This window comes from Rhipicephalus microplus, chromosome 7 (genome assembly GCF_043290135.1).
Source record: "Rhipicephalus microplus isolate Deutch F79 chromosome 7, USDA_Rmic, whole genome shotgun sequence".
NCBI classification, from domain to species: domain Eukaryota; kingdom Metazoa; phylum Arthropoda; class Arachnida; order Ixodida; family Ixodidae; genus Rhipicephalus; species Rhipicephalus microplus.
This window is the reverse complement of record NC_134706.1, coordinates 144,223,591-144,251,012: the sequence shown is the minus strand read 5'-3', so window position 1 is coordinate 144,251,012 and position 27,422 is coordinate 144,223,591. Positions and strand designations below refer to the sequence as shown.

The window sequence follows — 27,422 nt, the reverse complement described above, 5'->3', positions numbered from 1 at the left end:
TACTTGTTTTGGATGGTGCATGAAGCATGGAGAAAACATGTTCGCATATTGTGTTTTTGAAATAAAATATTTTCCTATCACCAGGCTACATTACTTGTAGGACAAGCATAGACGCATCACTAAAATATAATTCTCCGTTTTTCCTCCCAGGAAGCGTCAGTACGGTGCGCGCATCCGGATTTTATTTAGGTTGACAAATAAAATAAACCAAATCATGAAAAAAGAGGAAGACAGATGTACTTGTAGGTGCGTACCAAGCATGACACTAAAGCTATTACCACATTATACCACGTGTCATATTGTTCTACGAAAAGTTAAATATGTCTATGAACGTTTTTATCTTGATGTCTGCAACAATACATGGGCTAAATTTGCACTCAAACGGAACTGCCATTTTTTTATGCATAATTTTCATAGCATCTCGTAGCACTAAAACAGGTTGGTTGAGTTTGCCTATTTATACAGTCGCACGACGCCGGGTAGCCACAAGATCTTGGTAGCCTCGCTCAGTGCACATTATAGTAGAAATAGAACCCAATAGACCCTAAGATATGGCACCTGTACTTTTCGTTTTGGCACTCCTGCTTCCAGCGACTCTCGGTGCTCTACCTACTGGTGAGGAATTTTTTTGTCGCAGCATGTTTTTACAGTTTTTTGAGCCGGTACCATTTTTGTTACTTATTAATTTTGCTGACTGAGAACATGGTTCAATTGTAACAAATTAATTAGCCAAATGTTGAGCGAGGGCAGCGTTGAAACACAATCGGCTTCGTAAGGAAGCAATATTTCAGGCTCAAGGCTAAGGATACGTACATTAAAACAGCCAATACTGACATTCAGAAAAAGTTCACCTGTACTCAGGGCGTTTATAAGTTCTGGTGAATTCTCCAAGAGTGTACGCCAAGAATAGACACTTCAACATAGGCGAAAAGTTTCGAGAAGTTGGTACGCCGAAGTATAATAATGTTCACTACAGTAGTGTGCTTATTACAGTAAATAGTATTGCCGAGAAGGATCACTATAAGCTTTGTGTAAAAAAATTTTTATGATATTGATACGTGTATGAAAGTGTCACCCCAGCACAGCTGAAATGGCACCCAAAAGAGGAAGATGACAACGTGGTTGTTGTGGGATGGACTCTCGAGCTTCCCCCGTCGGCTTGCATGACTGTGCGCTCTTTAAGCCGTTAGCAAGACCCACGTTCGGTGAATAAATCTTCCCGGTAACATCTTTTGGTGGCAAGTGCGGGGTCTTCACACAACCCGGCTCTGGAACTCCGCAGTGGACAGCAGCTTTGTCGAGCCGCGATGCCTGACACCGGCACTCAGGCCTCGCCCTCCGCGCCGGCTCCATCACCTGTAATTCCCCATCTTCTTAACCATGCCACGTTTACCGCGACGGACAGCACGAACGTCGAAGAATGGCTCGCATTATTCGAGCGCGTCAGCAAGCACTACAGGTAGGACGAGACGCTTATGCTGGCAAATATTCTATTACACCTACGGGGTACGGCACGCGCCTGGTATGAGACGCATGAAGAAGAATTAACCTGCTAGGACACGTGCAAGCAAAAGATTCACGACTTGTTCGGTCGGTCAGTGGCTCGTCAGACGGCAGCCAGGCTGGAACTCGCGTCGCCCGTTCAATCATCGACGGAATAGTACGTCACGTACATCCAAGACGTACAGGTACTGTGCCGGAAGACTGACAAACACATGTCCGAGGCGGACAAGATCAGCATTGTTTTGAAAGGCATTGCTGACGATGCTTTCAACAAACTAATGTGTAAGAACTCTACCACTTTTGACTTCATCATATCTGAATTCCGACGATTTGAACAAGCTAAAAGCAGGCGAATAACCCACCACATTACTAGACTACCAAACACCGCTGCGACTTCGTCTTGCGAGGATTTTGCAGCGCCCCGTTCACTTGCACCTCCTGCCAATATCACAAGGATTGTTCGCCAGGAGCTGGAGGCGATGGCACCGGCTTCCTATCAGCCTCTTGCGCAAGACAACTGGGCAACAGTCTCGCTTATTGAAACCGTCGTACGTCAGGAGTTTGCTAACCTGGACGTACAGGTTCCCCAGCCCACCAGGCTCATGCCACAGCCCATGAGCCCTCCTGTCCACAATGCTGACCACCACTCTGCTCCACTTGTCGCTGCGGCAGCTTCGACTCCTCGGTTTCCACCACGCTACCAAAATCCATCTGAGTAGCGCACGCACGATGATGGAACCATCTGCTTTTCTTGCGCTCGAGTTGGGCACATCTTCCGCCATTTCCGCAACAGGTGTTACTTCCGGCCGAGCTTTTTTAATGTCGACCGCCGTCAGAACCGTGGACACTATTCGCAACCCGCTTTTCCGGATGTCCATCTTCAGGACCCTTCACCTCGCCGTTCATCTCCACGCTCCGAACCCTCCTACGCTGATGTTGTCACCCAAAAAAATTGGTCAAGCCACTCGCCGTCACCCCAGGGTCAGTCATCACGCTCCCCTCAACGAAGCCGCTCTCTGTCACCGGCTTATTATGACCATTCCCCGTGAAACTGACGAGTGCAGCTCCTGGAGGTGGCGCTGCGTTGACGACTCGGAACGAAAACACTCAACCAGCTACAAATTGAAGACGCCATTGCTTCGAGTTCAATATTCGAGTAACAATATTTATATACATAAGCGCCACACTAAATGAAGCGTCTTTACCAAATAGCGCCTAGACCGCTGCTCTGTCTTGAATTCCTGTTTACTAAACACTTATTTTTCCCCTGTTCTTCGCACAAGACAACAAATAAATATACGTTTGAAGACAAAAAACAACAACTAAATCACCATTACGTGGCAATCGTTGCTTTCAAAACGAAAAATTGAGGTAGGAGCCAAGTACTCTTTTTCTGTTAAAAAAACTCTCCAGCAATGCAACGGCCTTAAAAACTATTGCAAATCAAGTCAATGAAAAATATGTGTCAATGAATAGAAGGTAAGTGATTGCAGAAGAACTTGATATAATAACCTGTATGGCTTTAATCCGTTATCTACGGGCAGTGAATGTTTTCACGCTGAAGAAAGCTTTAGCATCATATTCATACCAAATGTAGATTCGGCGGTTAGAGAGATTTTCTATAGTTATCTGAACCCTATAGATGCAGTAAGCGCCTTTCGTGATCCTTGAATCAGATCCATAAGAAAAGGCTTACATTGAAATGCGGCCGAAGGCACAGAGATTCCCTGGTTGAAGAAGCTTTAAACATGAGGACACCTATTCCGGGAATGTCATTTTTTTTCTTTATGTTTGGGATCACTAAACTTGCTAGAAATTGTAGTCGTGAGATGTACAAGCACATCAGCAACGACAATCCAGTCAATGGTACAGAAATTCCCGCGCTATTCTATCGATCGATGCTCTTGCACAGTTATTGTATCGGCGAAAAATTGTCTAGTTGTCATGAACACAAATAAAAAAACATAAACTGACAGTAGTTCATTGTCAGACATTTAACTATGCTCTGTACATTTCACTGTATGCAACCACATTTAAACGCCCCTTCATCACCCTTTATTTTCGATTTTCTAGGCAACTGCCTCAATGCAACTTTGCCAGGAATTCTGAACCTTGGACAGGTATGCCGCAATCCATTTTGTATGCACTTAACCATCAATTGCGAAGGACACTATCAATCAATTGCGAAGTTCAATTCCGGTCGCAGTGGTCACATTTCCATGGAAGCGATATGCTTGATGCACGTGTACTGTGCAATGTCAACGCGTGTCAAAAAGCCTCAGACAGTTTAAGGTCCGTATCCACAAACCAACCTCAACCTTATCTCGAGTTTTCCTCATCAGTTTTAAGCCGTTATTATGCTTGCTGAACAAAGTAGCCTAGCACGCATGAACTAATGTTTTTGTTATATGTTATCCTGTTACCACTTCTGTGCTCTTAAAACGCACGTAGAGAGTAAAGAAACGTGAGCAAAACGTAAGGACATGCCAAGGTTGGTTTGGGAGTATACGGGCCTAAATTTGTGGAGTCTTCACCGGCACGTTCCTCATATTGATGCAAGGGTTTTTAGATCTATAAGATATCAGATATTATATTCATCGATCACCCTTCTTCCCAGAAAAAAGATGCGGGTGACCATTTGTAGACCGCTAAAGCTTTGTGCAGTCAAATGAATTACTTTATTTTTCCTGTTCCGTCCTTGTATCGACTAGCATGAGCCCAACTACCTAATAACACGTCCTAAATTTGCTTCTAGTGAATACTTCTTTGTAATTTCAGTGCTTTGGAACATCGCTGAACTTTTGCTCGACGTCTGCGGTAAGCTTCATGTTGAAACCTATCAAAAATACTTCATTTCTCTGGTTCTCAACAGCTCTTGGCATTCATGATATGTTTTTGCCTGAACAGATCTCATTTCCAGCAAATTAATAGGTGTTGCAGTAATTACAGAATGCCATAAGTGCTCCTAATTATTGTATGTACATGTGAAGCGTGTACATCGGGCTGGCTATATTTGCTCTTAGATATCGTGCAGCATTGAAAAATAAAACATTTGGAGGATTTTTTTACACTGGGAAATTATTTCGGAAATGCACCAATTTTAGGACAATAAGCTTAGCTTTCAACGAAAGCAGGCTAATGCGTATGTAGGCACGACTTATATTCATGCAAATTTTTCACCACTTATAGTCAAGGAGCGTTCACTGGTTCACTACTTTTAAATAACTTTGAAATACCAATCAATGCTTCTTTCTCACTTAGACATCAGGCTTTGGCTGTAGGAAACAAATAATCAAGGTTTGTAACATGCTCACAGAACTTATTGAGGGGAGGTTTTCTTTAAGTAAACTTTTCTTTATAATCATCCCAGAGCAAGACAACTTCAGCTATGTCGTGATCTGTTGTGCCCATTTCAAGTAATTATTAAGTTCTGCAGTAAATCGCATAGGTTTTATTCTTAGTCATGGCAGGTCAACTAAGGTAGTCTTCCTTAATTTTTTCTCTATGTAAGCTTCTATTTTTATAGCTCAATAAAGAACCATATTTGTCTATGTCACATATAGAATGCACAAAAGTTACTCGTCAGTGCACAACAAACGTTTGATTGTAGGCGCAAAGTACTACACGTTTGAAAGTCATAGAATGTTCGACGCTGATGATAGTGCTCTTGTTTTTTTTCTTTTCACGCCCCAGAGTGGACTAGTGACAGCCCTGACTAAGCTGCTAACGGTAAGAAAAGACCTAATACTGTGGACTAAACTATTTTTCTTCATTGATGCAGATCTCCAAATGAAGTGCTCTTCATAGCCTTACTAACAAGACTTTGTACGAGGTATAGCTGAATCTGAAGTTTTTTTTAACCTCCTATTTCAACAGTACGAGAATCCCCGTGTGAATCTTAAAAAGGAATAGGAATGCGATGACATGCTTCACGCTGTAACAGTTTTAGCACTTCTATGTCTACAGAAAAAAAAACGTTCAGTAATGACATCTTTTCGCGAAGTATATGCGTTTATCATAGGTTGTGGGTTACCGTACCATCTTTTCTATAGCTCAGTGCTGCGGTAAGCCGAAGGAACCCTCACAGCCACAGGCAGCAGGCGTCCTGTTGTGAGCACATCTTTAGTCCTCGTACCATGAGTCGACAATGCATGGAAAGCTTGCTGCTTTAACGCAATGCGTTTTGTTATCGCGGCGAGTTCCATTAGGTATGACACAGTGTAAAAACTCAAACTCTTCTTTCATACACGTGAGAATACCATGTGTAACACTCCATTTTAAGGGTCGCATTCACTCTCTTTATGAGAGTCGTGGGAAGCACGACGTCTCAAAAGGGATTTCTGCACGACTATCGAAAGGGAGCTTTACACATGCGACTCTCACATGCATAAAAGCAGAATCAAATGAAACCTTTTTTTTTAACTTGAAAGCGCTTTAGGCTGGGGTCCACGACGGTTCCGTTGACGTGATTCCATCACAATATAATGTTTTAGGATGGATACTAACAGATTGCAAAAAAAAGGTTAAGAAAAAGTTCCGCCGGCGGACGTTGACTCTACAAAATTTAACACTGCGGAAGCACGACGACACAGAGCGTACGTTGTCCAGCTTGCTAACTGCTTGCAGTTTGGGTACATGGTGTAGCATTGGTGGTCCTTATAACTCACCAACTTGAGATATATCTGTGATCAGTATCGTGATGTCGCGAAAAGCGCCACTAACCTTGCCTCATAACAAATTTTAGTTAGGCCGTGGAAGTTGTTACGTGTCTGATGAGGAGAATCAGGCAACAAAATTTTTTTTTCAGTCGGTTAAATATGAGCCGGGCAAACAATTTTTTTGAGCGGCGAGAAATGAGAATGAAAAAACGCGAGCTCGAAACCCTTGCCGCTCCCCACGCGTAAGCTTCGCAAGCCTAATCTCTTCCCTACCTTTTCCGGCATCCCAGCAAGAGGTAACGTGCACATGACGTGCCCAAACAAGTTCAACCCCCGAGCCCGTGAGCCGCGTTCTTTCGTTGACCAGCGTTATTTTGTGGTATACTGCCTGTTTCTGCGCGATGTTTTGGAAGCGCTAACTTAGACGTGGTAGAGTACACGAGCATAAAGTACACGTGGTGGAGTACACGAGCATCCGGCCAACCCTAGAATATGCTTCCATAGTATGACATCCCAACACAGCAACCCTTACTGATACGCTCAAATGTGTCCAAAACAAAGCCGCGCGATTCATTTTGGCATGTTATTCCCGCTATGAAAGTGGGTCATTCATTAGGAAAAATCTAAATCTCCTCCCTCTTGCCATGCACAGGAAATATTTCCGCTTATCTTTCTTCCACAAATTATACCACAGTGATTCGTCGTTCCACGATACGTTCATTCACCCTGCTTTGTGCATTTCCGCACGCGTTGACCATGACCATAAAATTGAACCTATATTTTCTCGCATAAAAAAACACCAATACTCACCCCTTGTTTTAGCGATAACCGAGTGGAACGCTCTGCCTGCCAGCATTGTAACGCATACACAGCAATCATCTTTTCAGTCTGCATTATTGATTGATATGTGGGGTTTAACCTCCCAAAACCACTATATGATTATGAGAGACGCCGTAGTGGAGGGCTCCGGAAATTTAGACCACCTGGGGTTCTTTAACGTGCACCCAAATCTGAGCACACGGGCCTACAACATTTCCGCCTCCATCGGAAATGCAGCCGCCGCAGCCGGGATTTGAACCCGCGCCCTGCGGGTCAGCAGCCGAGTACCTTAGCCACCAGACCACCGCGGCGGGGCCAGTCTGCATTATTTGCGTTCCTTGAATCTGTTGGACAATCTTAGGCATTGCTGTATAACGTGTCATGCAGCTTTTTCAGTGTGCTCGCTTGTGAAAACCTTGCTGTGTTATATATTGCTTATCTTGGGTAACAGACTGCGTATCCTGCGCATGTTTTCTTGTCTTCTTTTCTTGTTAAAATTGCTGTTGTCACTGATTACTGTATGATACCCTCCTTATGCAATGCCCTAGAGGCCTTTAAGGTATATAAATAAATAAATAAATAAATAAATAAATAAATAAATAAATAAATAAATAAATAAATAGATAAATAAATATTGAGTGCTTGAACGCGCAGGATAATTATTCTTTTTCCAGGACTTGGCGGCTGCTTGGCCCCCTAAGCACGGCAACAGGAACGCATGCGAAACGCATGCACATTAGCCCCGCAGCTCGTTGTAATATAGAACACGCGCGAACATTCTCCTATTGCATCTCATTATTTATCTCAAGGTATATTAATCTATTCAAGCAACAAACTACACAAACTACACACGTATTGTTACATAATTTGCGCCAGGTCTTGTGCTACTCTTCACATCGTCCCAGAACAGACGTCTTACGTAGACGGCAAACGTAACAGCACTGCCGTATACGTAAGCCAGCTCTTACGTGTACGTCATGCCCTCATTCTCTGAGCGCGTGCCCGCGAAAGGAAGGAGGAGCAGCGTTCATCTTGAAATCTGGCCCATTTCTGCGGTGCGTATAGCGTGGCCAATTTCGGCAGACGTGATTGCGTTCGCCCCATGTACGCATTGTGCTTGTGAGCTCAAAGTTGAGTGGCCCTTTCAAAGTTTCTTGCCCTACGCATTGCTATGTGCGCGCACCTTCGCAGACCGTGGTGGCTGGTGCGCACGCTTTTATCTCATAATTCGGGCGCTTTTTACATCTAGTGATTCTACTGCAAGTTTGCCTTAAAGTTACAGTGCTTAAAAAGAGCAAAAAGGTCACTCTAATCTCTACCCCGACCGCGTTTACGAAAGAAGTGTGCTGCTCACACGCAGTGAAGTAGGAAGTGGAACTGTGACACTTGTTATTGCATGCTCCTCCTGTGTGCTCATTTTATGTGGACTTCATGCTTGAGACGCACGCTCTCAGTCTGAAACTGCTTGCATTGCTTTATGTCACATTAACGTTTGTTTCTGTAGGATTCATTTATTCACCCTTGGGTTGAAGCAACGCATGATGAACGATCAACTCACTCTTATAAGGCACGTTGCACTATCGCGTTGTGCCTGCGGTAGACTTGGCGCTAATACAAAAGACGAGAGAAGGACAGGCGCCAAGTCTACCGTTAAAATGAACAAATTCGCCCAACAAGTCACTCCACTCGTGTTATACCGATTTCTTAACAAAGGGATGAGTCGTGTTTTTATGCAGACGAAGCTCCTAAGGGCGTGCATCTGTCCATCCAATATATGTATGTATGTTGACTGCCTAGAGTTCCCCCTTTGCCAACTGCCTACTACTTCGTCATTGCAAGCATCTCACTGCGCCCCATCACCAATCCGCCACTTCACCAACCGTTAAACAATAAATACTGTTGATAAGTAGCCAATATAAAATGCAAGATGATCTTCTACTTGTGTCCAGGTGCGCATTAAAGAACCATAGGTTGTCCCACTGCGTCCGTCCTTGGTATATGCGTGACCGCCTTGAGTTTCCCCGTTGCCAACTGCCTATAATTCTTCCTTGCAAACGTCCCACAACGCCCCATTACCGTTCCACTACTTCACCGACCATAAAGCCGTCATAATGAAGGGGGAACGGAAGCGACGTATAGCTACCACTTAAGAATGATAAAATTTCTTGTATAGATATTTATATTTTATTTATTTATTTACAATACTGCTAGCCCTTGCGGGCTGTAGCAGGGGTGGGAGGTGAACAGGTTAACAATACACAAACAATGTTAGGCAAAAAACAAGTCCAGCCGTCGTTGAAAATCCTGTGAGGATCTACATCCTGTAAGTACCTCGGGAGGAAGCGCATTCCAGTCAACAATAGATCGCACCAGAAACGAAAACTTAAATACATCCACCCGCGGTACATAAGCTTGGACAGAAAATGAGTGATTGGTACGAGCCGATACTCGTCCTGGGGGGTGCAGGTATACACTGGGATCCAGCTTGTAGTTTTTATGATACAGGTCATAAATAATTTTTAAGCGAGCTATTTTTCTACGTGTAGCTAACGATTGAAGGTCAGCCCTAGCAAGCAAAAGTGATACAGACTGTGTTCTCATGTAATTTGAATAAATAAACCTCGCGGCCAATCTTTTTACTCGTTCAAGTTTGTTAATTTCAGTTTTAGTATGCGGATCCCAGATGATAGCTGCGTACTCCAGCGTTGGTCTAACAATAGTCTTATACGCCAACAATTTAACAGAGGGCGGTGCATTACGGAGTTTCCTTCTCAAAAAACCCAGCTTTCGCTTCGCCAGTCCTGTAATATTGTCAATATGCTTGTCCCACTTTAAACTGCTGGATATAGTAACACCTAAGTATTTAAGCTCATTAGAACTCTTAATTTCTCTATTGTTTATTGTGTATTTATAGTTAAGGGGGGTTTTTTATTTGAAATTGTCATGCAAACAGTTTTCTCAAAATTAATTTTCATGTCCCATTTTTCACACCAGTTGTCAATACATCGAAGAGCATCATTGAGGAGCATTTGATCAGAAACACTTTTCACATGACAAAACAAGAGACAATCATCTGCATATAACCTTACATCAACAAAAGGAGGCACAACCGTTGCAATATCATTCACATAAATTAAAAAGAGTAGAGGTCCCAACACGGAGCCTTGTGGCACACCTGAGGATACGCGTAAAAGAGAAGAACGTGCGCCACTTATTTCAACAAACTGCAACCTATTGCGCAAGTACGCTTCAACCCATCTTACAATTGCGGGATCAATACCAAGTATTACCATTTTTGGAATAAGTTTCTGATGACATACTCTATCAAAGGCCTTAGAGAAATCAATTGCTATGACATCGACTTGTTCTTTTGAGTTTATCGCTGTAGCGAAAGCATGAACAGATTCAAAAAGCTGAGTGACGGTTGAAAGGCCTTTTCTAAAACCGTGTTGCTTATTATAAAACAGATTATTGTTTTCTATATATTGAAATATATATTTTGAAATTATATGTTCTATTACTTTGCATGCCGTGCATGTGATAGAAATTGGACGGTAATTACAAACATTAAGGCGGTCACCAGCTTTGAAAATGGGCACAACTCTTGCTAATAACCAATCAATCGGAACAGCGGCAGTACACAAAGATAAATTAAAAATTTTAACTAAGAAACTAGAAACCCAATCAGAGTAGCGCCTCAAAAATTCGTTGGGAATCATATCCGGACCAGGTGATTTTTTATGATCCAATTCAAGCAGTAAAGCCATTACGCCCTCTTTAGATACGGTAAGAAGATTGGAACTAGTATCATCGAACGTACAGCCTTTTTTTGAATGATCAATACTTGGAGAAAAAACATATTCGATATATACAGTGTTTGTCACGTCTATTATCTAGTAGTGGATGATATTCGCAGATGGCTCATGGTTTAGCGATGAAACTCTCCAGCGCTTCATCCAACTTATCATCATTCACTCCGTGGTATGCTGTGATTCTTTTTAGTGTATGTGCTCAGTGCAGGTTAAAAACGACGTATTCAAATTGAGTGGGTGATAGCTAATAGAAGTTTGACCAGCTAAACAAGGACGACTATGTACTAAAAACAAAGTGTTATTAAAGTGAGAGCTGTAAACGCTTCGTGAAATGGGAAAAGTGACCACCGTTGTGAATGGTGTGCGAACGACGGATGCGAAAAAACGAACACCATGTGAACACGTCACCTCATGCTTTTCTAATAAAATCACACGCTGCAAAAATCTGTGACGTCACCATAGAGTCACTATGATCTTGTTTCATCACACGATGACGTCATAACATGAAATCGTCACTTTGTCAAAAGTCTGCCAATGTTGGAGGCACTGCAAAACAACGTCAGGGGCAAAAAGCCTACAATGCATTTCATATCGTAGACAGTGCAAAGTCACGTTGGGTCTTGAAACGAACAAAAGAAAGTAGCGGTCGTATTTTATTAATTTACAGTACATGCATCACGGCACGTGACTTTTAATTGTCCATGTCTACGCAAACAGCCAAAGAAGCAGGTAAAGCAATTGATGAAAGAATTCATTTAGGCCTTCTAATACTTGCACGAACTGACACTAGTTGCCCGAGAAATATTACTTTTCCGGTCAGAACAACTAGTCCTGAAAAATTCAGCAGTCTTGGATACTTTATTATACGCCGTGTTTGGGACAACTGTGTTAACATAATATTGAATGCGTCGCAGATTAGAGCACGTGAGTTTCACAAAATAATGTCTTGGAATGGCCCCAACCAAACCTTCTCAGTAATTGAGCTACATACTGTGCTCGTGATTTGTAGTTTCTGAGGAGTTTCTTTATCTTGATGCAGTGTCTAGCCACGCCTTTGACCTCAACCAGTGGCATAGGTGGCGTGACGGCCTTCACCGACATCATTACTATTGTCCTGAGATCACTTGGATTGGGTAAGTTTGTCCAGTACATGACGTGTTTGCAATCATGCACAAGCCATTGACTTGTTTTTACAGCTGTCACGCAGGAACTACGTACCTCCTTCAATTATCTAAATATAGTACTCGGTAAAGGAGTCGACGGCTAGGAGATTCTGGTCATGCCTCACGACCCTTTTTGAAGCTCTGCACGTGTGCAGGCGCAGCTGTTCCTCCAACCGCTTGCAGTATGTCGCGTGTAATCACTCAAAAGACTTTCACCAATTTTTAGCAAGAACTATACCGCAAAGTAAACCATATATATATATATATATATATATATATATATATATATATATATATATATATATATATATATATAGATATATATACTATTTTGAACCAAGGCATCATTCACTTGCACGGATGCTTGCTGCAACGCTGATATGATGCCGGCAAAAAAATGTACATTTGCTTTAATGTGCCGTTTCTTAACTAAACTTTCTGGTTGTGAAATGCTGCCAATTATCAAATAATCAGTATTGTTTATATTTGCGCCGCTACTTCAATAACTTTGTGCGTATAATATCGTATGAGTGAGTGCATCATGCTCAGTCTAGCAGTCCTTGCCGCGGAGGGGGGAACGACCGTTCGCATGTGCTGCCAGTGTTACAACCGGAGACCACGAAGCACTTGTGTCGATGCCCTTGCTTCTGGTAACGTTGAAGTGGTATAAGGAAGACAGTACTAAAACTTAACTATGTGCATAAAAGTCAACGCTGCCATTATCTTACCCTTGTCATTGGTAGCATAATCTTGCAAGGCTGACAATAACCAACTGAAAAAAAGCACCACCCGGTCAACAGCCACGCGAAAATATCCTGAAAAAAAATGCTCAACTTACAAAAGGCATTGATTCATATTGTGACTAATTTACTTTAACAGGAACCTTTCTGGGTGGTTTCCAAAGCGCCCTCACGCCATTGTGCGCTTTGGGTGGCTCCACCGTGGTTCCTGGCTGCGCCACTCTACTGACTGGTAACCAGACATGCTCATCTCCGATTTCCATCTCGTTGCCTGATGCATTTGGTCTCTCCAGGGTATGCATTCATGTTTTACTCCTATAGCAATTATATGGACACTCTCAGCCGGATTTTGCCGCTGGCGTTGCTGTCGACGTTTGCGTCACCATCGCTCACCGGATATATATACGTATCTATATATCTCTGAAAATGCAACTAAGAAAAAACTCAAGAAAAATACTGCGGCGCACAATCGAACTCGGGTGCTCGGAATCGTGACTTCGATGCGTTAACCACTGAGCCACTGAGGAGCACGCACGTCGCTGTTCCAACAACAAGCTTTTTATAATTACCACTTACTGCTGCTAACGGACATCTCGGTTGGAATTATCGGGTTTCAGAATTACCAGCAAGATGGCGCAATGAGCGCAAGTTGCCACGTCGCACGGTGGCGTGCGCGCTAATCTTCCACGCGTACTTTATCCTACTTAGACGAGGGGGGGACGCTCCCTCACGTGCCCTTACCTCGCGGGGGGGGGGGGATCGTACATCTTGGCTGCCCTTGGGCTTTTGGGCTTTATCTGGAACGGTTCTGTTGTAGTTACCAGGCGCATAAAGATCGCTGCAATCATTGCAATCTCCATTTGCGAAAAGCGCGTGCTTTTAAGACACAGCGAAGTAGCAACCGAGATGCTTATTCGCGTGCATCTATACTTGTGAGTACGTTTAGTGAGTCATTTGAGCGTGAGAAACGTAAGGCACGTTTAGATCTGCTTTCCATTCTACTCGTAGTCTTCCAATTTGTTCCTATCGTGTGCATTGCTTTGCCTTTATGGTAAAGCTCTGACTTGTGTATCCTTCCCCACAGCAATGAGATACTTCAAGAGATCTCAACGACAGCCGGAATTGGTGCCGGGCTTGCCAGCCTGAATGTTCTCGCCGGCGTCTGCAACAACTTCCACCGTAGTCGTAAAAAATGATAGATTGACCGGAATAATTACCGAGGCCTTCTTCGCGGCAGTCGAGTATTATAGCACAAAACCAGGCCGGGCCTTGAAACAATACTCCAGGGAAAGGTAGGCTTTCTGTAGTCCAACAAATCACCTTACATTCGTATTGGGGTACGGCAGAACCGTCAAGTAAGGGCCAGTAATCCCACATTGTGAACTGCGTGAGGAATGGATGGTTTAAAACATCCCACCCATTACAAAGGCGTCTTTATTGTAATCAGTAACAGCTTTAGCACTAGGTCCCATAATTTCGTACAGATATGTACTAGGTACCTTGCTTTTCCATAGAATGACAAAAAACGACATAGCTGGTACTTCACCCTTCCCAAATCCTGAAGATTTATGGCGCAGTGGGTACCTTACAACTGCTTGGAACATTTGCAAGAGGCATTAAGCGGCCTCTGGAGAAGCTGTGCCTGCATCTATCGCTATGGCTTTATTGACACTTCCATGCAAGCCTGGTACTTTTTTTTTTCATAAGCAAAAATCTGCCTTGACGTAAAAAGTCTGTCCTCACCCAAAACATGTCTTGTCGCCTAGAAGGTCTTGGCTCATACCCACAAGGAGATTGGCCACACTGTACCTTGTAATGTAAATTTTTCTACAACGCTTGCTAAAAAAGAGAGAAAAAGATAACAACAATAAAGTTCTTCAAAAAGGGGAAAAGGACGAAAAATTCAATAAACCAGAATACATAAAACAAATTAGGAAATATGAAAAAGAGGAACCAATAATTAAATATATCTGAGTGTACCACTATCAGAGTATTTTTCCGGTTCCCACAATGTATTTACGTAGCGCTGAGAGAATAGCACTGCGACCCGCAACCAACTGACTGGCTCCAAATGATAAAAGGGTGGGTGTATTAACTGTCAATCCGAGTATACCAATCGGTCTCTCCAGAATTATTCGGCGCAGTGAAGCGAAGCGGTAGCATGTGAGAAGAAAGTGGTCTAATGTTTCCAGTTTATTGCAAACTGTCCATAGGTTAGTTGGTGACAATCCTAATTTGTGTAGATAATAATTTAACCAAGGAAATCTACAGCGAACGCTTGTGAGGGTCACCTCACATTGTCAGGACAGACATTTTTCAGTGTTCCATGTGAATTGCAAGTGCCAGAATTCTAAAGATTGTAGGAGTGAGCCTTTGTTGATTTTTAAGATTAACAGGCGTTTGAATCGTTCGGCAGTAATAAAAGAAAACTGCGGAGCTACTAGTACCTCCAGGATGTTTAATGATGGTGAAGAAAACGAGTCAGCAGTTTCATTTAGTGTAATTCCAGCATGCTGGTGGTCCCAAAGAAACCGAACTTCTGATAGGCTACGCGGTACGAGAGACCAAAAGATGCTGAGATGAGGAGACTGCTTTGCGGCCGTTAAATGTGTACAAACAGACAAAGCATCTGAAATAATATCTTTTGATTCCTGAAAACTTAGTTTTCAAAGAGTTAATTGAATAGCGAGGAATTCTGCGAGATAAATTGTTGTGATGTCAGGCAATAGAGAGAGCGAAAGACCAATTAGGATAATGAGAAAAATAGGTACTCCCGCCTTCTGAAGAGTTTGCATTGCATCCGTACAAATTACTACGTAATTGAGAAAATGACAGATCGTCTGTAAGGAGGCCCTCCAGAACATGCTTTGGAAGGGAATTGGCGTTTTTTGAAAAAAATCTCATCGAAAGCTAAGTCCACTGGCCTCGAGCACAGATTTTGGGGATGAAATTCTGGAGGCAAACGTGAAGATTTGATAACACGCACTCAACGAAAATGACTTGGGATCTTTGATAACGACACCACGGGCGCTTAAAGAAAGAAAGTGGAGATTTGATTAAAACTGTCTGTGAACGGGAGAGAGGCGCATCGTAGAGTTTTGAAAATGTTAGCACAGCAAGCTGTCGAAATCTTGCATCAAGTGGAAGGATTCGAGCTTAGAATAGAGCACGCTATTTGCAACACGCTAAAGTAGCTCAAGACACAGCCGCAGAGCCTGCCAAATCCATTAAAATGGTGAACCAGCTCATGATGTTGTCTCCTCTTAGTCGTCATCTTCATCTTCTACTTCGCTTTGAGAAAGAGTAGTTGTGAAAAGGAATATAATAAAAAGGGCAACATTTTATTCCTCCCGTCGCTGAACAATGACTCAGCGCCCTTAGGGTCAGGAAAGAGAAAATAATGAGTATAGGTACAATAAGAGAAGTTAAAAGGAAAGAATGAGTAGCATGGCAGGACAGGATCTTGTTAGCGGAGGCGGGAGCACGCAGGCTTACAGAACACGTGCGCTGCTTTGTTCAGCGTATATCAAAGGGCTCGGAGAAAGAAATAGAGAGATAAAGAAATGTTGGTGAGACAAACTCCTCCCAAGGCGGCAGGAGTCAAACTCCCCTACCCACGATTCGAAAACGGATCCAGGCAAGCAGTAAAAACGCAACATAGCCTCGTACAGTGTCGTAAAGCAGGGCGGTAGAAAAAGAAATTGATGGTGAGGAGGAAAGGTGGGAGGGTGAGAAGAAGGAAGAGTGTGAAGGTTAACATGTAAATTGTGAGCAAGAGAGAAATGGGAAGAAAAAAATCCACAAAGAAAGGGAAAGAGAAAAAGAGAGAAGATCGAAGAGAGCAACAAAGAAATAGAGAGACGCCCAAGAATATAAATAGAAAGAAGGGGAAGAAACAATTAGGACAAATAAAGTAAAGGAGGGTAGAATGAACTAAAGAAAAAGAAACAGAGACAAAACAGAAGAAAGCAGAGAGGAGACCAAGAACAACCGGAGTTAGAAGGAGAAAACGAAAAAGCAACAAATAAGGCGAGCCGGCACCACTCCTCCTTCAAGCTTGCGATCACGAGTATGAAGCTGTCCATAAGCCTCGTTGTCTGTTGGACTTCGTGCGTCCAGTGCAAAATACGATAATCTTTTTCATGTTCACCATCATCATCATCATAAGTCCTAATACACGCACTGCTGGGCGAATACTCTCGTATGTTCCACCATTACCCGGTCTTGTGCTCGCTGCTTCTACGTTAAACCCTCAAAGTTCTTAATCTCACCGACCAGGCTTACTTTCTCTCTTCCTCTCGCGCATTTGCCTTCGCTTTCTATTCAGTGAGTAATAACTAATGACCAGAGGTTCAGTTGCCTACGCATTATATACGCTGCTCATATCCATTTCTTCATATTGGTTACAAATAACATCTTCATAACACAGTTTGTTTCCGGACCGACTCTGCTCGCTTCTGGTCCATCAGTGTTACACATATAATTTTTCTATTGCTTTTCACGTTAGGTTGAACCCTCTCTTTAAGTCCTCAGGTTTCTTCTCCCTAGGTAACCACATGGAAGATGCAGCTCTCATACACCTTCCTCTTCAGAGATAGTGGTAGACTACTATTCATGATTTGAGAATACTTGTCGAATGCGCTTCATGCTGTCTTGATTACTCGAGTAATTTCAGTCATATAATTCAGCTCTGCGGTTACTACTTTTCAAAGTAGACGTATTTACTTAGAAATTGCAGTGCCTTGCCACTTATTGCGAAACGCTGTTGTCTGCCGAGACTACTGCACGTCGCTTTAGTTTTGTGCATAGTAATTTCGAGACATCCGCTTTGAATTTGTGATTGCGCATATTATTTTGCGTCTAGGTCAGTTGGAATTCGTCCCGCGAGTCATGGTGATTGCCAGAAATTTTTCAAGGGTTGAGGGGTACGGGGCTTCACTTTTTCTTTATGCGAAGACAAAAAAATTGGGGAGGGGAGGGGGAAGGGGTTTGTAGGACCACCCTTTGGCTACGTCACTGCCTTGAGTTACTCATTATAGCAATGTTGTCACCGAATCACAGATTACGGAGAGACTCTCCGTTAACTCATATAGCTCTTCCCCATCTTGGGTTCCGAAAACGTCCTGTCCCCGTGGTGAGTAGCATTGGTTAGATCGCGTCTCCATGCCTCACACCTTCTGTAATGGTGAGTTTGTAGATTTATTTGTCTATTATTTATTGCTACGCTATTATGACCGAAGAATATTACAGAGGGGCTGGGCAAAGTATGAACACGGGAGATAAAATAACGGCATTGAAGTAAATAAAACAAATACCAATAAATAAAAATGAAAGAAAAGCTAGAAAGAAAGAAACGGAAAACAGTAGTACGCAGCGCAACATTAGGTGTTCCCAAACTGCGGTCTTGAAGAGTACTAGGTTCTTAGTAGCAGCAGCAGCAATGGAGGTGGGAAGACGGTTCCAGTCCCTTCTAGCGTCCACACGGACCATGGTGGTTCCATAGCCACCCTTGTACCTACGAAAGACTGTGCAGACTAGAGCCGCGTAAGAGTCTTCAGGTATGCTTAACTATGTTTTCTCGATGCCATGACTCTGCATTTCCTACACGCATGCTCCCATCTCAATTGAATCAAACGTCTTCTCAGAATCTATGAAGGTAATAAATTAAAAGGTTTGTCAGCTTTCACACAAATTTCGGTAACTTGATCGGTGCTTTCATGGCGATTGTCTAGTTGTCTATACAAAATCTTGCTTGGTGTTCAGTTTCATTTAGTGTAATGCTTCCTTAATTATATTAGCTATTATCTTTATAAGAAGCTTGTAGACAACGTACATTAGCAATGTACATTGGTACATTAGCGTACCCTTTATTATATATTACGACTGTGTCACCGTTATTCTAAAATTCAGGTACCCTCATTGCCAAGAGGCACTGCGGATGCTACCTGGCCGGTGTTTCTAACCCTTTCTCTCCGCAGTCTTTCAACCGATTTTACCTTATCTGATTCTTACCAGGGGCTTCTTTCAATGCTTTTTTGAGGTTGCTGGCAATTACTGGTGGACTGTTCACTTCTTCTTGGCTGCTATTCTACTTACGTTATCATCTTATTTGCACAGGCTACTCAACAAATATCCGTTAAACTTATTCGCTACTTATACTATCCTACTCATATTCATAGTGACTTCGCCTTCTTTGTTCCTTAGTGCATACATCTCGTTTCGTTTGTGCCATTTTTCTCTTCATTGCTGCGCAACTTCGAGCAATCTTTGGAGGACGTTAAACTCTCTCCTCTTCATATCAGTTCCTTCTGTATTTTCCAAGATTGTTAGTTTTATTCCGCCAAATAAAAAATAGTTGCCATTGAACGTCTCACCAACCAGATAATCTATGCCGAAGATGAATCTATGCTGCATCTTGCAGCTTCAGAAGGGTGAATGATCTCGTTTCTTGGATAAACTTTTTCAAACATTCAAGTGTATAGACTGATTTACATTGTTCGGCACCCGCGTCGTTTGATATCTCGCTGTTGGTTGCCACAGGTGATAGATGCCGCGCACAAAAAGGGTTTGGGACCCGGGTTCCAATGCTGAATTCTGGCACATTATTTAAACTTTTTAATTAGAGGTGTAGTATATTGCTTATTAAGAACCATATTTCAAACTACTAGATTACAAATTTTTATTTACCACCCTCACTTTTGCGGGCATGAAATTTTCACAAGCTTTGTTTCTTTTACCCCACCTAAAATGACTGTTTCAATATTTTGTTTTTCTGTGTTTATAAAGATGTGGGTTATCACTTACTCCAGGACTATGTTGCTGCTTAAATATGGGCATAAAATAGAATAGAATATTACCTATTTTTTTGTTCCTCACTGCCATGGCCCGCTTGAACACTCAACGTAGCACCATACACAGCTACTAGGTGTGATTTATGAAAAAAAGCGTACAATTGGCAATTAGAGGCTCGGCAATTTTGACAGCAATATAACAGTTCCACACTCGTCTGCAGCCTAATGCTAAGATTTTTTAAGAACTTTTCACCATGTTTTGTGTGCGAAAATGCGAACAATCTTGATATAACTGTCATTAGTATCAATGCTAAGTAGAAAGTACGGAAGTCACTCTGATAAGCAAAATTCTTGCCCAGAAGACATGGTATGAATAAATAGAAAAAAGTCACAGATATATAATTTATAAATATTGGAACATGCAAGGTAAAAACAAGTAATTTTAAGAACTACCTGTGTAGATGAACGAGTGATAAGCTATATGCGACGCCTATCGGCCCATTTAAAACCTGGCAAATTGACTTAGTTGCATGCACACTGTTCACTGCCACACAAAAATAAAACCACAGATGGTTTCTCTTGTCATTAAGAAGTGTGTAATCAGAAAACAGCACAAATATATGTAATAAAAAACTGACGCTCTTAGTCCTTCTTAGTGCGCTTCCATACAACATTCAGTCTGGATGTTCCAACATTCACAAAGTCATAATGTCTAAGAGTCCATAAAAGTTCTCTAAAATACTCTCACAGCTATTTCTTCGACACTTGAAATTTATCCGTGAGTTCTTGCTGCACCAGTCCTGCTTGTAGAGATGAATGCTGCTTGGATATGAAAATGCCAGCAAGACATCACCAAGAATTGTGGGTAATAGTCGCAACCAACTTTTGCAAAAAGGTCTACATAGTTGAAATAGATGGTTGCTGTCAATAACAAAAGATTTGGCACACGAGAAGCAGAAATGTTCGGAAGCACTGCTGTGCCTGGTATAGAATATTAGGCTTTTCTACAAATCAAAACATCAAAGTTCTAAGGCAGATAAAAATTTGTTTTCCTAACAGCGAATTCTTCATGATTGGTTACGTATGAAATTCATCCCTCTTCTTCACAATTTTCCATCGCTCGCCTTTCTTCAACTTAAGTTTGCCAGCTAGCAAACTTGACTATTATATTCACATCAAAATTGAACGTGAGAAGCAGATTGTGAGCGTAGGTAGCGTTTGTGACAACGAACATTAACCAAGTGCTGAGAAGTCAACCGTGTACCGGGTAAGTTCTGTTGCATAATCATGAGTACGAGCCAGTAAAATCAGGAAGATGAGGTAAGTGAATGGGTGAATGGAATCATTAGGACCTACGTAGATATTGCTTATGGTAGTGCTTGTGAGATGAGGGTGCTCTTATTTTGTTTTAGTTCAGGCTAAGTGAACAAAGGGAAGTTGGGTGTCAGAATTTCATATTAAACCTGTAAAATGTGTTGCTCGTAAGCGTGCATTGTACCTACACAATCCTGTCGGGGGCCACTTTTTGTGACAGTTAAACAAATACTGAATGTGAAGTGTCGGAGCGGGATTCCGCTCTATGATCATTATCGCGTTTCAGACTGACACTGCCAAACTCTGTTTTCCGTTGCAGTGCTTAAACCAGACACTCAACGTCTGCTAGAATGGATCACAAGCAACTGTGAGTATTTTCATTTGCTGAGAAATAACAAGAAGCAGGGAGAAATACCAGACTTCAACATGTATTTTTTCGTCTCGACAGGGTGGAAATAGTAATATGTGTTTATTTTTTATTTTTTTTTCATTTTTTTATTTATTTGCCCATGCCAACCCCAAACTTAAGGTGTTAGATGAGCGAAAAGAATGTTTTACGTATTTATTAAAACAGTGAAATACCAGTAAATAAAGCCTCTAAAGACAATTCACATATATTTCCGGATGAAGCATAGCAATACTTCAGCTAGGAAAAAAAAAATGTACAAAATCAAGTCTGTACAGGACTTCATGGTCCTGTACAAAATGAGCTACAGTTCCGTGGAGGCCAGCGTGGTTAATTCCAATAATTTCGCAGGTATTTCGGGAATTGTAAACCGCGATGCAGGACGTCTTTGCAGTTAGAGAAGATTAATATTTGAAAACTTAGAGGAGGGTGAGAAATTTATATCATAATGAGGACCGATACAGCTCACAGATTTTTGACATTGACTGTCATAACTTGACGACCTATTAATGATTAGAATTTCATGCGATAGAGGCAAACTGCAGCATCGGATGCATTTATAATGTTCAATTTCACAGTTATATCTATTTTGGCGTAGAATGTACAATGCACTGCTGTTAACCTAGACATCAAAGGTTTTTTTTGTATCTTCTTCATTTTGAGGCAAGAGCATGCGTCATGCGTAAAAGTGACTGTGATATTTTTCTATTATTTGACTGGTCTTATGGGTTCTTTGCTGTGAAGTACGTTCAAACAGTCATAAAGCAGCAGCCTGAAAACGACAAAACACAGTTTTATCCCCGTTCATAATTTTCCGCCATTGTCCCCGCCAAGTACAGAACGTTACAAAATGACTGCTTAGAGTGGGATGGTCTTATTGATGTTTATTCATTTATTCACACAAAATATGACGCATTTATCAGAATTTAAAAGAGTTTGAGAGAAAATATTAAATCAAGGGACATTTATATGCAACAAAAACGATGATATAGGATTACAAAGCCTTACGGTACATGAGGCTTATTTGTGGAATGTTTACTAGAGCAATGTGTACGTACCGTTTCAGTTTTGTCATCAATAAGGTGAAGTTCAAGAAATAAGCACTCTTTGTTCAATGCCTTGTGATGAAATGTGAGACAAGACTTTCTGTCTGATATGAAATTCAGAACAAATATTTTAACGTTTCCCATTTTCCGAGCGGCAGTATTGAGACCTCTTAACGTGTATCAGCGGCAATATTAATGCGGACGTGGTGAATTTTTTTTGCATAGTGTAAGCGCCCCGGCCTATTCGCTCTTGCTATAGTCACGTAAATGAAGCTATAGGAAGACTCAGCAAACTCAGCAGCACAATCGTGCATAATAGGACGCTGCCAACGCAAACTCCTTCCAGTGTTTTCTGACGGATTGTTTTGCAGAGTGGACCGCATTTTGCTGCACGTGATCTGTGTTGCAATCAGCTAGGACCACGGGTTACAGGCCTTTTCTTGCTCATGAATTTTTATTTTTTCTAGGATCAAATGGTGCTCAGTACGATCAACACCATAACGGTAAGTGTACTCAGTGGTCCTACCGATATGCTTACAATTGGTTTGCTAATAAAAGCGTACCTATAGGGAAAGGTTGCCGGGTTGCGCTGATTTTATGACTGCAGTATTTCTGTTGCATGTTATGTCGTACACTATCTTTTCTTAAGACCTCTGTTTAACAGGCGGGTTCAATGTAGAGGAATTAAGCAATAAAAAGGGTGAAATGGTCTATTTTCAATCAGTAGTATTTAGCCTGTCCGGTCACAGTACCAAAACCTGAAGCAATTCACCTTGTTCTTGCTTCTTCCGCCCCGTCGACCTACAAGACTTCTTGTAACTTAATTAAGATGACAGTGGATAATCGTCTGTATTGGTTGTATGAACGCAAAATGTGACTTCGAAATACATGGTATGTTCTTGATAGAGCGGATCTGCGAGCGTCAGCACGCTTAACACAAAAAGCATGAAAACTACGTCATAGCTAGCCTCTACCGGCTTTTACTGATGCCAGCGTCGCATTGTGCTTTGCGCAGTTGTCGGCATAGTCTCACTGAGTATGTTAACGGAGGCTAACGATGGTGCGAGCGCAGCTTTATTTTAGTTGTATTTTGTATTTTGCTAGTGCCTTACCGGCGAGTGAAGTGCGTTCACTTGGTTGGTGTGTGGGATTTAACGTCTCAAAACTACGATATGATTATGAGAGACACAGTAGCGGAGGGCTCCGGAAATTTCGACCACGTGGTGTTTTTTAACGTGCTCTGAAAAGTGCATTCACTTGACAGGTACGTTTTTCTATGTTTCGCTTGTGGCTGCGCTATCGCATGTGCCCAGAAAATACGCCCTGTCGTGCACTCTAGTTGTGATTTGATAGTCTCGGCAAAGCGAAAAGGCACGCGAGATACAGCATGCTTTTCATGTTTATCCTCAAAGGTGACGTTTAAAGGAAGTAATAAACAAGAAGATAAAAGCAAACGTAGACTTGAGTCGTTCTCACGCAGCGCACTCCGATGCGCGCAGTCTTAGAATTAAGAAATGAATAATTTAAGCATTTGCAGACTCAAATGTTCAACACCACTGCAATTGCACACTAATTTGTTGTCCGATCTTTACAAGCTTCATATACTTGCGTTCGCTCGCACAGACATAAACTGCTGTCGCAAAAAAAAATAAAACATTCACTTGTTACAGAAGCATCCAAACGGGTCGCACAATACTGTCACGATGTTTAGATAGCCGGCTCTAACGTAGCTTACCTTCCTACATTTCGCCAAATATAAATAAAAAAGACACAAATTATCCGTAAAAGATAGTAACAACGATGACACAAAAGAAAACAAGATGCCTCGCTCTAACCTGTTTGTACACCTAATGTTGCTATTGGGTAAAACTATACGTGTAAAAAAGGCCGAGACTGGAAGCAATAGCGCATGATTTCTCCAAAATCAGTGCTGTTGAGCTTATATAACTGGGTTCTCAAGTGTAGTTTCATGCAGCGCAGTTTCATGCTGCGCAGTTTTATGCTGCGCAGTTTTATGCTCCATAGTTTTATGCAGTGGGTAACAAAAGAAAAAAAAGGTAAGAACTTCACGCTAACGAAGTAAAGAATACGAAAAAGGAAAACTGGTCAATCATATGGGCTTAACATAGCCTCCTTGACTAAAACTAAATCTTTACTTGGTGTAGCCAACATAGAGTCGTACCACAGCCTGTCACAGAGCACGCAAAGATGCTTGAACTCCAGTACAAGAAACTGAAGTGCAAACTTAGCCGTGGCATCTCCAGTGGAAGCGCGGATACTTCGTCGCTCGCACTCAGCTCACTCGACGCCGTGCAAACTCTGCGCGGTGACTGTGCGGGTTGTCTCTGTCTGAAGCCTGGCGGAAGCTTCTTGGCACTTGAGCAGCAAGACGAGGTTAAGGTCGGGTGCTTCGCTGCTAATGCTTGGTTAGTGATTACTTATAAGCAACGGCATGGAGTGTTTTTCGCAGACAACTAAAGTTTCACCTCCAGCTTCAATAGCTTCGTTTTCCATGTTGACAAAAAAAGAAAGAAGTATTCCGCATTGAAATCACCGGAAGACACGTAGATGACAGCCTCCACAAGTTTTGTTTTCTTTTTTCGTTGTTCAGCATTTTATTTACCGATTCACAGAAAATGCAAAAAATAATGTGTACATTGAAGAATGGCAATAATGGCAGTCCTATGGACAATGCCGCTTCATATGCCACCCTAAGTATTGAGGTATTTTAGGAAGACAGTTTTTTTCTGGTGCAGCAACGCATTACGCTCTACAGAAAGAAATCAGAGAACGTCACTCAAGCTGTTCCTCGCACTTATGGTGGTTAGGAATCAAGCCCGTTTCACTTTGTGTGTTTCAATAGCAAGTGCACTTTCTGCTAGGCAATTGTCTCATACAACCCTAACATCTTTAAAACTGCAGTGCCTCTTAACTTCCGTTGTTGCGGCCAACCCTGGAACATCTACTTCTGGACTTACCTGCCTCATCGCTCGACTGATTCAAAATGCTCCCGGCCTCAACCTCCTGACATTTTTTCTGTCATTTCTGACATCCGGCTGTAAGTGTGCTCTATTATCACGTTGCGCTGTCTAGCGGAAGCACAGAAGCCCACTTACTGCGATAGAAATAGTCCTGAAGGTACTCCGTTGCTTGTGAAAGCACTTGTTTGGTACGCATAACTTTATTTTAACGCATTAAGATTTTTTCATAGAACCACTGTTAACACAAGTTGTATTTATATATTGATAACTCAGATTAGACCAGTGCTATATCGGCACTGTCAGAGGTTGTCATCATTACCTCAATATTTTAGACAAATTAACCTATCGCATGCCAGCCTACGCAATTTTTCGCTTTCAAACGTTTTCCCTGGGTTGTTTTTGGTAGCGCTTTTTCCTGTTTTGATCACATTATGCCAAATTTAATGACATAATGACAAGTTTCCAGAATACTCCTCACACTGAGCTTTTTTGGTTCATCTGCAACGCAGAAACAGAAATGCTGGTTCTTTAGTATATGCAGTTTTTTTTTCTCTTTTTCAGGTCAATAAAATAATTTCGATGAGCTCGCAGGAACAGCGACGGATACATACAACAGTACTAAGTTAACTGAAATCTTTATATTAGCTGGAATGGTCTAACAAAGATATATCATCAAATACTATGGGACATGCGGGGCTCTATAAGTTATATATTGAATATAAAGATGACAAATAAAACTGTATTGACTTGTTTCTTTGCGTTTGTTGTATTTTACGCTGGCAGTAATCTTGCGAGTGTATTTTAATGTACTTGATGTCTTTGACTATCTATTTTTCACCATGTACTGACATATCTTTGTTACTAACATTTATATAGCAATATCTGAAAATCAAACAAAGGCAAACTTTGAAGTGTGCTATGCATACGTGTGAACTTCCGGGTCACATCAAGCATTCTCTGCTTGAATAAGTAAGTGCTCATTGTGGGTTCTTCTAAGTTTTTGCAGTTGTAGCCAAGTAAATTGTGTTCATATGCTGTAAAAGCTACAAAAATTGGTATAGGTTTACCTATTAAAGCAAACCTGCAATGAGGAGGTTTCAGATGGCGACATTTAACGGAACAAAACAGTGAACAACAGTACTGAAAATGATAGAGTGTTTTTCGGCATATTATGGGCTATTAGCATCGCACAAAGTTTCAAATGCCTTGTGGAGCTGCGTGACAACAAAGTGCTTTACAGAAAGTAAGTGACTAGAAGTGGAGCCGTATTTGCAAGAATGTCTCTTCATGGCAAAAAAAAAAATATTTTATTGTGTTCTGCCTTGTGAGACCACATTTTATACTCTATGGAAAACTTTCATGGCTTTCAATGGCTTGCGTCCAGCAAAGGGACTGAGGAAGAAACAGAGAAAATTCCGAATAATAAACATATAGCAGTGAGTTCGTTTTTACGAAACATAGTGGCTTGCCACTCCGATGGTCTGTATCTCTTTCACTCAGTTTCGTGGTTGCATCAGCTATGTAGGCTTGCCTAGCGAGAACGATCAAAGGAGGAAAGGACACTTGTGCTCCCTCGGTCCAGAATACAACTCTGGGGCATTGAAGTATGACGCCAAGGACGTGGAGACATTGACAGTCTCATTTTCATAACTTAGTGTGGTTACATCTTAGCCAGCCTTGTGACTCTCTTGAAAGCAAGCTTGCATAACACCAATATTTTGGTGAAAACGTCGTAAGACGAAAAAATAGGGTCGTACGCGATAAGCCCGGCTGGTACTGAACTGTAAGATAGCCCTGGGCTTCTCTGAGCTTCTCGGTAATCAACCGTTTCCGATCATATGTAGAGGCGACCTATAGTGTCACAGCGCCATATTTATACATATTTGGGTATGAACGCATGTGCGCCCTCATAGCACAACCAATTGCAAAGAATTAAACCTACCCTGGCACACCTGTTCAAGAGTGCGCTAATCTGGGCAGCGCCGCTATGCACTTCATGGCGACAAAAACTAGCCCACACCAACATGCTTGCATCTTTCGTAGACGTGCACGAAGCCTGCGCCCTACAAGTATTCCGAGAAATGAAGATGCAATAAAACGAAGACGAGAGACACTGCTTGCAGAAACAAGCGCCTACTTATGGCGCTCGTCTGTGTCTTTAACCTTCGTCTGGGTCAGGCTGCCTTACG

At 42.0% G+C, this 27,422-nt stretch overlaps 2 protein-coding genes across 2 annotated transcripts in view; both read left to right on the top strand.

The window, feature by feature from the left end:
* Window positions 1-499: 499 nt before the first annotated feature.
* LOC142767095 (uncharacterized) lies at window positions 500-25,985 on the top strand. The gene is made up of 10 exons (XM_075868319.1): window positions 500-615; window positions 3,577-3,623; window positions 4,282-4,320; window positions 5,197-5,232; window positions 11,832-11,925; window positions 12,835-12,989; window positions 21,120-21,167; window positions 22,720-22,755; window positions 25,175-25,310; window positions 25,795-25,985. Exons 1-7 carry the CDS (start codon window positions 552-554, stop codon window positions 21,147-21,149), a joined length of 465 nt encoding a protein of 154 aa, XP_075724434.1. The 5' UTR covers window positions 500-551; the 3' UTR covers window positions 21,150-21,167; window positions 22,720-22,755; window positions 25,175-25,310; window positions 25,795-25,985.
* LOC142767897 (uncharacterized) overlaps window positions 24,461-27,422 on the top strand; it is a 59,920-nt gene continuing 56,958 nt past the window's right edge. The window contains exon 1 of the mRNA XM_075870141.1: window positions 24,461-24,652. Within this exon, the coding sequence (XP_075726256.1) occupies window positions 24,461-24,652 (192 nt within the window). The remainder of the gene's footprint in view (window positions 24,653-27,422) is intronic.